General features: G+C 37.7%; 1 protein-coding gene across 2 annotated transcripts; it reads left to right on the top strand.

Annotated features, from left to right (window-relative positions):
- The first annotated feature begins 383 nt into the window (after nt 1–383).
- LOC109339819 (endoribonuclease Dicer homolog 1) lies at nt 384–11,611 on the top strand. 2 transcript variants are annotated; one of them, XM_019577341.1, is made up of 20 exons: nt 384–2,131; nt 2,323–2,436; nt 3,070–3,280; nt 3,423–3,817; nt 3,894–4,128; nt 4,527–4,699; nt 4,790–4,912; nt 5,016–5,176; nt 5,717–5,950; nt 6,045–6,195; nt 6,288–6,470; nt 6,823–6,984; nt 7,064–7,159; nt 7,266–7,900; nt 8,197–8,297; nt 8,385–8,584; nt 8,661–9,575; nt 9,972–10,136; nt 10,424–10,791; nt 11,427–11,611. In XM_019577341.1, the coding sequence occupies exons 1-20, from the start codon at nt 971–973 to the stop codon at nt 11,602–11,604; spliced, it is 5,961 nt and encodes a 1,986-aa protein (XP_019432886.1). In that variant the 5' UTR covers nt 384–970; the 3' UTR covers nt 11,605–11,611. The 2 variants fall into 2 exon arrangements, with proteins under 2 accessions (XP_019432886.1, XP_019432885.1); XM_019577340.1 differs by having other exon boundaries at nt 8,382–8,584.
- The last annotated feature ends 1,376 nt before the right edge of the window (nt 11,612–12,987 follow it).

The raw sequence follows: 12,987 nt of genomic DNA, 5'->3' as shown, positions 1-12,987 counted from the left end.
AGATTAACCTTTTATTATTATTTCCATTGATATGTTTTCGGTTAATATAAGATTAATAAATCATCTAGGTGTTGGTCTAATTATATAAGACCTTGTTAGATGATTAAAAGATTAAAGATTCAATTTCTGTAAGCGATATTTATTGATAATCCAAATGGAAGAATATTAACTCGGTAAAAATTTCCAACAAAAAGATGTCTTTCACTTAGTAGTGTCACACTGATACGGGTGGATGATACCCGAATCATAATCAACTCTGGATCTCAAAAAATATCTAACCTTTTTATTAAGAAAAAACATTCCTATATTTTATTTTATTTTATTTTTTATTATTGTTATTTACTGATTTAATAAACTAGGTTGTTACTTCCTCTCTATATGTTTCAGTGCTTTGTTATTTGTTCTCAAAGTGTGAAATTTTTTTGCGCTGTTGTTTCTTCTGTCTCTGTCTCTGGTTTTCTTTTCTTCACTGCTAAAAGCTACAACAGTTGCGGCAACAGAAGAGGAAGATAAACTCAGAAACATAGACGCATAGATAGTAACTTTAAGAGCTATAGCTACAGAAATTTGTGTGATTTGAATCAAAAAGAGAAAGGAAAAGTGGAGTAGAATAGAATAGGTGATAGACCGCAGAATCTTACAGAGTCACACACAAAAAAACACATACTTGGTTTGTGTTTTTTGTGTGTCCACTTTTCATTCGTTTGTTGTGTTTTTTTGCTTTCTGTTCTGTTGTTTTTTGCGGTCTATCTAACCCCCTTTTACTCTTCTCTTCACTTCTCACCCCTTCAAGTTTAAACCTTTCCTTCATTTTTCAACACCCCATTTTGTTTTTCAATCAAAGTTTGTGTTTTTAGCTTAATCAAATCAAGGGTCCATTGTATTTTCTTTTTTTCAATACCCCATTTTTGTTTTTTGATAAAAGTTTTTGTTTTTAGCATAATCAAATCAAAGGGGTGTTGTTGTGGCCATGGATGGTGTGAATAATAGTAATAGTAATAATATTAGGGTTGGTCCTAGTGGTGATGACCCAGTTGTTGGTGATGGTTCTTATTGGGTGGATGCATGTGATGATTTCATTGATTTTGATGTTTCATCAATTGTTGTCACATCCTCTTGTCCAGACCAGCCTGATAACTCTTCCAATCAAGATTTCTTTGGTGGTATTGATCAAATCCTGGATAGCATCAAAAATGGATGTGGCCTCCCACTTGATGATAATGTTGTTGATGTTGTTGTTCACTCTAATTCCAATTCCAATCTCACTGTACCAGCATCAACAACACCAACACCATTGTTATCTAATGATGCCTCTTCCAAGTTACAGTCTTTGACCTCAAGTGAAGATGGTTTTGTTAAGAATAATGGATTATTGGTTGGAGAGAAACATGCTAGTGATGAGAGTAGTGAGTGTAATAAGGTGTCAAACGGCGTCGAAGGGGGGATTGTGGTTGGTTATTCTGAGGAGGGTAGAGGTTTAAATAGAGGCCGCGATTTGGTAAAGGAACATGATGTTGAAGGTGGCGAAGAAAGGTACAGCAAAAGGGCTAGGCTCGGGAACTATAAGAATGAGAGGCATTATTCTGGTAGAGTGAATTATCAAGCCAAGGAGAGGGATAGGTGTTTGAGTAGAAAGAGGCCACGCGATAGGGATGAGATTGATAGGAGGGAGAGGGATAAAGATGGTGTTAGGAGAAGAGAACACTGTGGTGCAAGGAGAGATGTTAGGGATAGGGATTGGAGGGATAGAGAATCAAGGGGTTATTGGGAGAGGGACAAGTCAGGCACCAATGATATGGTCTATCGCACAGGCAGTTGGGAGGCCGATCGTACCCGGGAAGAGAATATGGCGAATGATGCGAAGCAGGAAAGTAATGTAAAGGTTGAGAAGACAGGTGAGGAGGCTAACGAGAAGGCTAAGGAGAAGGTTCCTGAGGAAAAAGCTAGACAGTATCAGTTGGATGTTCTTGAGCAGGCAAAGAACAAAAACACGATAGCTTTTCTTGAAACTGGAGCAGGGAAGACCTTAATTGCTGTTCTTCTAATTAGAAGTATACATGAGAGTTTACAAAATCAAAACAAGAAAATGCTTGCAGTATTTTTAGTTCCAAAGGTTCCACTTGTTTATCAGGTAATATAGTTTATGACAACATATTTATTTCATATGTTTTTGCTCTAGACACAATATAAGATTTATGGATTGCAACGAAAATCATGTTCATTCACTGATAAGGATTAAAGCTTGGTTGTTATTGAATGAAAACGGCGTCCATTCACTGATGTGGAAGTTGATGTAGTTCTAATTCTTTGTTTCAATTATAGCAAGCAGAAGTGATTCGTGAGCGGACTGGTTATCATGTCGGCCACTATTGTGGAGAAATGGGACAGGATTTTTGGGATGCTCGAAGGTGGCAGCGTGAATTTGACAGCAAACATGTATGTTTTGAAATTTCTATGCAGGCCTATGCTGTCACTCTTTCTTTCATCTATTTGCGTTTTAGTCAACAGAAGTAAATGTTTTCTATTGTGGCTAGTACCATGCAGCATAACATGAGTTCTGATCCTGTTAAGTTTTCTTTATATATGTCCTTATTTATCTATTCCCAAGTTCACCTCAGTTGGTAAAGCTGCGGGATATGGAGTACGAGCGCCCGGGTTCAAACCCTGGCGATTGGACTCTCCGCTCTCCTTAAAGTAAAAACTTTACCTATAAAAGAAGTCCTTAGTTATCTACATTTTCCCCAGTTAGAGTTGACTACTGGTTTAGTAGAACTTTTGTTTCTATTGCTTCAGTGCTTGATCTGGCAGCTTTTTGTGATATTTGTATTACATCAGCTATAATCTATAACCTATATGAATACTTACATGCCAACATATGGGTTTGGCCCTGTTGGTGTCTCTTAGACCTAATTTTCATAAAAAAATAGGAACTTGCAATTACTGGATAGTTCTTGAAGCTCTTCTAGTTTATTTTATATTTCTTTAATAAAAAGCAGTGTGTCAAGATGCTAGTAAATCATATATAATGTTTCCACTGCAATTACTCAGTTGGTTATTTTGTTGCTGTAGGTTTTAGTCATGACCGCTCAAATTCTTTTGAACATTTTGAGACATAGCATAATAAAAATGGAAGGAATCAATCTCCTGATTCTCGATGAGTGCCATCACGCTGTGAAGAAGCATCCGTACTCACTGGTGATGTCTGAGTTCTACCATACTACACCCAAAGAGAAGAGGCCAACTGTATTTGGAATGACGGCTTCCCCTGTTAATTTGAAAGGTAGTTACTCAAGTTCTCAATTCGATTTGGAATCCCGTACTCCTTTACTAGATATTCAATAATGTTGTATTATTATAGTAATGCAACCATTCTGCTGCTTTCATCTGTAACTCAACACTACTAATGCTTTCGGTGTATTCAGGTGTCTCCAGCCAAGTAGATTGTGCAATAAAAATTCGTAATCTTGAAAGTAAGCTAGATTCAATAGTTTGTACCATTAAAGATCGCAAGGAGCTGGAGAAACATGTGCCAATGCCCTCTGAAGTTGTGGTGGAGTATGACAAAGCGGCCAGTTTATGTTATCTACATGAGCAGATAAAGCAGATGGAAATTGAAGTTGAAGAAGCTGCAAAGTCTAGTTCAAGAAAAAGTAAATGGCAGTTTATGGGGGCTAGAGATGCTGGAGCTAAGGAAGAGCTGCGCCAAGTATACGGTGTTTCTGAAAGAACGGAAAGTGATGGAGCTGCAAACCTAATTCAGAAATTGAGAGCTATCAATTATGCACTTGGTGAACTGGGTCAGTGGTGTGCATATAAGGTACGTACTAGTTCATGGAGACTGAGGAATCATGGTTTTTTTTGGATATTTTCATAACTTTCCTATTGTCTTACAGGTAGCACAAGCTTTTTTAGCAGCTTTGCAAAATGACGAAAGGGCAAACTACCAACTTGATGTCAAGTTTCAGGAATCTTATCTTAGCAAAGTTGTCTCTCTTCTGAAATGTCAACTTTCAGAGGGTGCAGCATCAGACAAAAATGCTGGAGCTGATGACTCAGAGTGTGGTGTGGTTCAGCAAAGTGGATCTGAACCTGAAGAGATCGAAGAAGGAGAGCTTCTAGACAGTCATGGTGAGTGTGCCCGTAGAAATTTAATGTCTCAAATTGTTATGTCGGTTGAGACAATGAGTATTTGTTTATTCAAATTTGTAAATTATCCTAATAAGATGTACATTTTGAGTTTTTTCTCCTCTGAAACTTGTTAGACAACTCGAAATTTTGACAATATTTTACTTGTGAAAGAGTGATAGTGTTTTGCATTGCATATGTGCATGAACATCCAGGGCTTGTTCATACAGATCTGTATTTCTTTCTATGAACAAGTATGATGGGGAATTAGTATTGTGTAGCTTAAAATGTGCATTGTGCGTCTGGCCACTCAAAGTTCATGTTATTTTTCACACCAGAAAGCTATTTAAACCACCTATTATGTAGTTTGGTAATTTATTTAATGTAATACTTGTGTTTAGTTGTCTCTGGCGGGGAACACGTGGATGTCATAATAGGAGCTGCCGTCGCTGATGGCAAGGTGACCCCCAAGGTGCAGGCGCTGATCAAAATACTTCTCAAGTATCAGCACACTTCTGATTTCCGAGCAATTATCTTTGTTGAGCGTGTTGTGTCTGCGTTAGTTCTACCCAAGGTTGTATATAAGCATTACTATCATACTTCCTTTTGTTCCAATTAGTTGCATAATCAAGATCCTATAGCTCATTTTCTGGCAATCTTGCAGGTCTTTGATGAGCTTCCATCTCTTGGTTTTGTGAAGTGTGCAAGCTTGATTGGTCACAACAATAGTCAGGAAATGCGGACCCACCAAATGCAGGATACAATTGCTAAGTTCCGTGATGGGCGGGTAAGATCTATTTCTTTCCAGCATGGCGCCACTCTCAGTTTCCTCAAGGGGGGAGAAACATTGTGTTGTATTCTCTTGATCTCTTTCGTTTATTCATTTGTAGGTCACATTGTTAGTCGCGACTAGTGTTGCGGAAGAAGGACTTGATATCCGGCAATGCAATGTTGTTATTCGCTTTGATCTTGCAAAAACTGTTCTGGCATACATTCAGTCCAGGGGCCGTGCTAGAAAGCCTGGATCTGATTACATTCTGATGGTTGAGAGGTACTGAATATGGCTTAGTTAACTACTGTCATTTTCTTTTTAGTGTAGTTGTTTGAGTATTTTTTTTTCTGGAGATTGTAGTAAGCCTAATAGAATTGGGTTCTCTTTAGGAGGGGAATTATATCCTAGGGAGGTTTATTTCATCCCGTGCATAATCTATTTGCTTGCCACTCGTATGCATATTGTTAATTTGGTGACCTTCTTTAATGGCATTGGCTCAAATTGAGTGGTGATAGGTTCAAATTCCCTCCTCCAACCACTGGAACTAAGAAAAGCTTTTTTCTTTTTTGGGTGCTTTTAAATAATTTTTGTTATTGTCAGCATGATCTAATGGTGAAAAGTGTTTTTGGTTTTTGAACCAATAATGAATAGTACTCTGGAAGTTTCCACTTTTCCTTTTCTCCAATAAAAAGGGTGGCCCAGTGCACGAGACTCCCACTTAGTGGAATCTGAACGTGATTTTTTTGTTGGATCTGGCATTAATCAGCATTATTTCATATGATAATGAATGCTGAATAACTGAAAAGCCAACACCTGCAGGGGAAATTTGTCACATGAAGCATTCCTAAAGAATGCCAGGAACAGTGAGGAGACATTGCGCAAAGAAGCAATCCAGAGAACAGACCTTAGTCACCTGAAAGATACTTCAAGGTTAATAACAGTAGAAACCCGGCCAGGATCGGTTTACCAGGTGGAGTCAACTGGTGCAGTCGTGAGCTTGAATTCTGCTGTAGGTCTTATCCACTTTTTCTGCTCTCAGCTGCCTAGTGACAGGTGGTGTTTCTACCTGAGATTGTTGTTTTGCTTTACTAGATTTTTATTTTTTCACTTCAAATTAAGACTTATGTATCTTGTTTCTATTATCCAGGTATTCGATCCTTCGTCCCGAGTTTATTATGGAGAAGCATGAGAAACAAGGAGGTCATACTGAATATTCTTGCAAGCTTCAACTGCCGTGTAATGCGCCATTTGAAAATCTTGAGGGTCCTATCTGCTGTTCAATGCGATTGGCACAACAGGTATGCTTCCGTTAATTATATAGATAGGGTGATTCTTGGCATCTGTAAACGAGAGATATCGGTTATTAACATACTATTTTGGCGTTCTGCAGACTGTTTGTCTGGCCGCTTGCAAGAAACTACATGAGATGGGAGCATTCACTGACATGCTATTGCCTGATAAAGGAAGTGGAGGAGAAAAAGAAAAGGCCGAGCAAAATGATGAAGACGAACCACTTCCAGGGACTGCTAGACATAGGGAGTTCTATCCTGAAGGTGTTGCTGACATACTAAAGGTTGGTTCATTCTCTTAAGTTATGTGGTCTAAGCATACTGCTGTTTTTTATTTGCAAAGAAAGCTTGTGATTAATATCTTCAAATAAATGCCTTGACCTTGGAGATGGATTATTAATCGAACAAAGAAGATAGTGGATAAGTGCAATCTAAATATTTTTCCATTCTGGAAAATAACATGGATACTTCTACGGAAATGAAAGCACACCAAAACTGTAAAGTGTGTATCTGTGCTATAACAAATGGTCTTTAGTTACAAGAAGGGAATTGTTCTTAGCTTTCCGTTTTGGGCGTCAATTCTTCATTCGTCTGCCCCTAATATCCATTGTTTCTGAATGCTATCTGGACTTTCAGGGAGAATGGATCTTATCTGGAAAAGATGCTTGCAAAGACAGCAAAGTGCTGTATCTTTGTATGTATGCCTTGAAGTGTGAAAATGTAGGCGATTCAAAGGATCCGTTCTTGACTCAAGTTTCAGAGTTCGCAGTACTTTTTGGCAATGAGCTGGATGCAGAGGTAGTAACTTCTCTTTGTGTAACTGCTTCTAGTTCATTTTTGAGTATGATAAACTCATTTCCCCCGTCTGATTTTATAGGTGTTATCGATGTCAATGGATCTATTTATCGCTCGAACCGTAACTACAAAGGCATCTCTTGTCTTTAGAGGGATGGTAGATATCACCGAGAGTCAGGTTGACAAATTAAATATTGTTTTAGACGTTAATAACTGTTCCTAATTTTAGTTTCGAATGCCTGAATTAAACATTTTTTTCCTTCTTTTCTTATCATGTCATGCAGTTGGCATCCTTGAAAAGCTTTCATGTAAGGTTAATGAGCATTGTCTTGGATGTGGATGTTGAACCATCTACCACTCCTTGGGATCCTTCAAAAGCATATTTGTTTGTCCCAATGGTTGGCGATAATTCTGTAGATCCGATGAAACAAATTGACTGGCATCTGGTTGAGACAATAATTGGAGCACATGCATGGAAAAATCCACTGCAAAGAGCTCGACCGGATGTTTACCTTGGTACTAATGAGAGAACATTAGGGGGGGACAGAAGGGAGTATGGATTTGGGAAATTACGTCATGGCATGGCTTTCGGGCAAAAGTCACATCCAACCTATGGAATCAGAGGAGCGGTGGCCCAGTTCGATGTGGTGAAAGCTTCAGGATTAGTTCCTGACAGGGATGCCTTGCAAAAACAAAAGAATAATATCAATTTGACTAACAAAGGAAAATTGATGATGGCGGATACCTGTGTTGATGCAGAGGATCTAGTAGGAAAAATTGTAACTGCTGCTCACTCAGGGAAGAGGTTCTACGTTGATTCAATACGCTATGAAATGTCCGCAGAGAACTCTTTCCCTAGGAAAGAAGGTTATCTTGGTCCTCTCGAGTACAGTTCATATGCCGATTACTACAAGCAAAAGTATGGCGTCCGTTCTCTTAGATTATAATAGTCTTCCTTTTCATTTTCTATGTCTTGAAACTTCTTATCGATAACTTGCTAGCCGTGTTGCACCTCCAATGTTGTACAGGAAGAACAAGGAGCTAATCTTTAATCTGTGAAGGAACCTTTTATTGTCACCTCTTAATTATATGGGAATCATTAGTGTGCCCCATGTAGGTGACAATAGCTTGACGGATCCCTCTAGATTAGAGAAGCTTCTTGTCTCTTCTTGTGCAACAAAGGGTGCATATGGCTACTTTTTTGCATTGGTGTAGGTATGGAGTTGAATTGATTTACAAGCAGCAACCTCTTATAAGAGGGCGTGGTGTATCATACTGCAAGAATCTTCTGTCTCCTCGATTTGAACACGGTGAAGGTGTGCTTTCATGATTCCCATCCTGGAATTACTATGTTTTGAAATTTGTTAGATTCTTTATTAATGGTAAGTTTTGTTTCACTGTAGCAAATGAAGGTGAATCTGATGAGGCTCATGACAAAACTTATTACGTTTTCCTTCCTCCTGAGCTATGCCTACTACACCCACTGTCTGGATCACTTGTTCGTGGTGCTCAGAGGTTGCCTTCGATAATGAGGAGGGTTGAAAGTATGCTTCTTGCAGTTCAGCTGAGGGATATGATAAATTATCCTGTCAAGGCTTCAACGGTATTTCCGGCTCAATATAGTCACCATTTAGTTACTTTTAGCTTTAGTAGTTAACTCATGCCTTCTTCATGAACAGATCTTGGAAGCCTTGACTGCAGCATCTTGCCAAGAGACATTCTGCTATGAAAGGGCTGAGCTTCTTGGTGATGCTTACTTGAAATGGGTGGTTAGTCGGTTTCTTTTCCTAAAATATCCCCAGAAACATGAAGGCCAGCTTACAAGGATGAGGCAACAGATGGTCAGCAACATGGTATTGTATCATTTTGCATTAAGTAAAGGGCTCCAATCGTATATTCAAGCAGATCGCTTCGCCCCATCCAGATGGGCAGCTCCTGGAGTGCTACCTGTCTTCGATGAGGATACCAAGGATGGGGAGTCATCTTTATTTGACCAAGAGAAATCCATTTCCAAGACCGAGAAGATGGATTCTCACACTGATGGATATGAGGATGAAATGGAAGATGGTGAACTTGAGAGTGATTCAAGTTCTTACAGAGTTTTGTCCAGCAAAACACTCGCAGATGTTGTGGAAGCACTGATTGGCGTATATTATGTTGAAGGTGGTAAGACTGCTGCTAACCACTTCATGAGCTGGATTGGCATTCAGATAGAGTTTGATCCTGATGAGATCGAGTGTACAAGAAATCAATTTAGTATTCCAGAGGGCATATTAAGGAGTGTTGATTTTGATGGTTTGGAAGGTGCTTTGAATATCAAGTTTAAGGATAAGGGTCTGCTTATAGAAGCCATAACTCATGCCTCCAGACCATCGTCAGGAGTATCCTGTTATCAGCGGCTGGAGTTTGTCGGTGATGCAGTGCTGGACCATCTTATTACCAAGCATTTGTTTTTCACTTACACAAATCTCCCACCAGGACGTCTCACTGACCTTCGTGCTGCTGCTGTCAACAATGAAAATTTTGCACGTGTTGCCGTTAAACACAATCTCCATGTCCATCTCCGACATGGTTCCAGTGCCCTAGAGAAACAGGTCATGCCTCTTTAATGATTTAGATTTATTATTACTATCCCACCCAGTGGAAAATGTTGTCATTAATTAGGGGAACTTGCATTGACATTTCCCGAGGTTTGGCTTAATTTCATAATTACAGCAACCTCTTCCCCTGAGGTGTATGTTATCTTTATACTCACCTTGCCTAAAGGGTGATATTAAAGTTACACTGACCTCACTTAAAGGAGAGGCGAGTGTAACTTTTTAAACGAGATAGGTGCTCAGTGTAATTAAACCAAACCTCAAGGCAGGCCAGTGTAATTTGCTCTACCATTCAATTTTATTACTATTTACATGGAGATGTCTTGTGACCTATCCATCTCAAATTTCTTGAACTAAGTTGAGTGCTTTTTTGGGGTTCTCTGGACATTACAGATTAGAGAATTTGTGAAGGAAGTTCAAGATGAATTATCAAAGCCAGGGTTTAACTCCTTTGGTCTAGGAGATTGCAAAGCTCCCAAGGTCCTTGGTGACATTGTTGAGTCTATTGCTGGTGCCATCTTTCTTGACAATGGGAGGGACACTACTTCTGTTTGGAAGGTTAGTGCCTAGCTTTGAAACCGAAACCATTTCCACATATTTTTTTAGTTTAACTTTGATGCATCGTCAGTATAAAGTTTTTTCACACCATCGATCATTCACATTACCACGTGTAACTCTCGAGCTATTGTTATGAAAGTCAAATATTTCCAATGACAGGACAATACTCATTACATGATTTGCTGATAGTATAAAAATCTTTTATACCGACCCAACATTAAAATAAAATCCATATTTTTATCCAAAATTGATGGAGAATAATATTGTTGGTGTTGCAATTTCCGTAGGTTTTCCAACCACTTTTGCACCCTATGGTTACACCAGAGACTCTGCCGATGCACCCCGTGCGCGAGCTGCAAGAACGATGCCAGCAGCAGGCAGAGGGATTAGAATATAGAGCAAGTCGTGCTGGCAATTTGGCCACAGTTGAAGTATTCATTGATGGTGTTCAAGTAGGGGCTGCCCAAAATCCACAGAAGAAAATGGCACAGAAATTAGCTGCCAGAAATGCCCTTGCTGCATTGAAAGAAAAGGAAGAGATAAAAGCACAGGAGAAGAATGATGAAAATGGGAAAAAGAATGGAAGTCACACATATACAAGACAAACATTAAATGATATCTGTTTGAGAAAAAATTGGCCTATGCCATTCTACAGGTATGAAATTATCAAGTTACTTATGCAATTCATTAAGGAATAAATCTTGTGTGGGGCACAGTGCCAATTGAGCACAATCAGTAAAATGTAGGTGTAAAGAAGTTTTTGGTCCATGTAAATATGACTTTTTTTGTTTTAGTCCCTATTTAAATTGTATATTTTTTTCTTTTTACTCCCTAAAAATACCAAAAAACGATGTGCTTTAGTCCTTGGCGGGGGACTAAAACCATCGTTTTTGTACACCGTGGGATTAAAAGCATCAAAATTTAATTAGGGACTGAACCCAAATCCATCACAATTACAAGGACTAAACAAATTTTAACCCAAAAGACAACAAAACCTTGTTAAATTGTTTAAAGTTATCTTAAGATTGTGATTAGTTGTCTAATAAGCCTGTGCCTATACAAGATTCACTTTGTTGTTAAGTTTGGATAGTAGAAAAAGGGCGGCCCAATGCACGTGACTTCCACTTAGTTGGGTCTGAGGAGGGCAGATGCACACAGCCTTACCCCTCCCTACAAGCGGAGAGATTGTTTCCAGGATTTGAACTCTGAGTGTAGATAGTAATTATAGCTAAATATATGTGTGGAACTTTGCTAATGGCTTCGTTATTTTTGTATGGTTAAAATTTGTAGGTGTGTGAATGAAGGTGGTCCAGCACATGCAAAGAGGTTTACATTTGCTGTGCGTGTGAATACTACTGATAAAGGATGGACTGATGAATGTATTGGAGAGCCAATGCCAAGTGTCAAGAAAGCCAAAGACTCTGCTGCTGTTCTTCTCTTAGAACTGCTAAATAAATTATATTCATGAAAAAAGATCCAGCTCTTGTTCTTCAAATTGTATTTCCTCCATGGAAAATATATTTTATCTAGTTATTGTATTGTAGAATGTCTTAAATGATGTGAGATTTAGATATCATTATTTTGTCAATATCATATTTTATAATGTTTTTTTATCTATGTTGTTGACAACTGGGACATGATGTATGTTAAAACATTATGCTGTTTTTTTATCTATGTAGTTGACCTCACACAATGAGATTATCGGGCTTTTATCAAACTCACAATATCACATTATTAAGAACAAATCACATTGCCATTTTGTGAGGAAAATATTTGGTCCAGAGAAAGAAATTATCTATATTTCTGTAATTTCTAAAGAGCAATTAGTTTATATTTTTACTAGTCTCCTTGAAATCTTTGTTAATAGATCTCCTTGTGATATCTTTACTTAATAAATCTCCTTTAAGATAACTTTCATGCTTATTACAAAGGGGTTGATCATTCAACCAGAGACTATTTTTTATCGAAAAAAGTATATGAAAAATATGTTTTCTTTAAGAAAAAGATTTAGATAAATGTTCGTTCATACCACATATGGCAACATCAGTTTGTAAATCCTTAAATACTGTATCCAAGGTTCATAAGCAGAGGTCCCTATATAATTAATATTTTTTAATTTTTTTTTTATATTTATGATATTCTGATTACTAATAACTAATAATAGTACATTTATATAAATCTTTTAAAATAGATACGTTACTATTGTCTATAGAAATACTAGTTAAAATCAAGATCCCGATTTCAAATCTTTTATGGAATTGGTGTGGGTGTTTTTAATATGCACGTAACATGTCTATTTTCACTTTGAATTCTAGTTGTAAGAGAGGTTTGTAATATTGATGATTTTTTCTAGTAGTAGAAAAATCACTATCTACAAAAAAAATTCCTAAGTCCCATTCTAACTCAATATAACTCAAATCATATTTTATGTGTTGCAACTCTATCAATTAAGCTATCTCTTGGAATAGGAGGAATGAGGGAATGAATATATGAATATGCATCTCGACTGCCACAATCACATTTATAAGTTATTTGGATGTTCAATATAATGCTCAAACAGTACTTATATGTATTTTAATTAAGTCTATTAAGGTAAGAGTTTTAAGCTGGAGTAATAACATTATCAGTGCATTATAGTAAAATCGGTTTAATCCGACAAGTTTCGTGAGGAGCAGAATTAAAAATTAAGCAATATAGACACAAAAGAAGGGATCTAAGAAACAATAATGTGTGAAGAAAAAGAAATTGATGATGTAGGAACTATGAAGCATGGAAAGTGTAAGCTTGCTAAGCCTGTTCCAATATTATGTACGGGGTACATAAATACCTTTTTATGGAGAAGGAGAAATAG

Source organism: Lupinus angustifolius, unplaced genomic scaffold (assembly GCF_001865875.1).
Source record: "Lupinus angustifolius cultivar Tanjil unplaced genomic scaffold, LupAngTanjil_v1.0 Scaffold_113_50, whole genome shotgun sequence".
Lineage (NCBI taxonomy): Eukaryota > Viridiplantae > Streptophyta > Magnoliopsida > Fabales > Fabaceae > Lupinus > Lupinus angustifolius.
Note: the sequence above shows the minus strand (reverse complement) of the source record. Positions and strands in the feature narration are given on the sequence as shown.

Bases quoted from the DNA above. Each gene is read 5' to 3' on its own strand.
- LOC109339819 (XM_019577340.1), top strand. From the start codon at position 971: ATGGATGGTGTGAATAATAGTAATAGTAATAATATTAGGGTTGGTCCT. The intron at 7,901-8,196 runs GTATGGCGTCCG...GCATTGGTGTAG, and splicing joins GCCGATTACTACAAGCAAAA to GTATGGAGTTGAATTGATTT. The intron at 8,585-8,660 runs GTATTTCCGGCT...CTTCATGAACAG, and splicing joins ATCCTGTCAAGGCTTCAACG to ATCTTGGAAGCCTTGACTGC.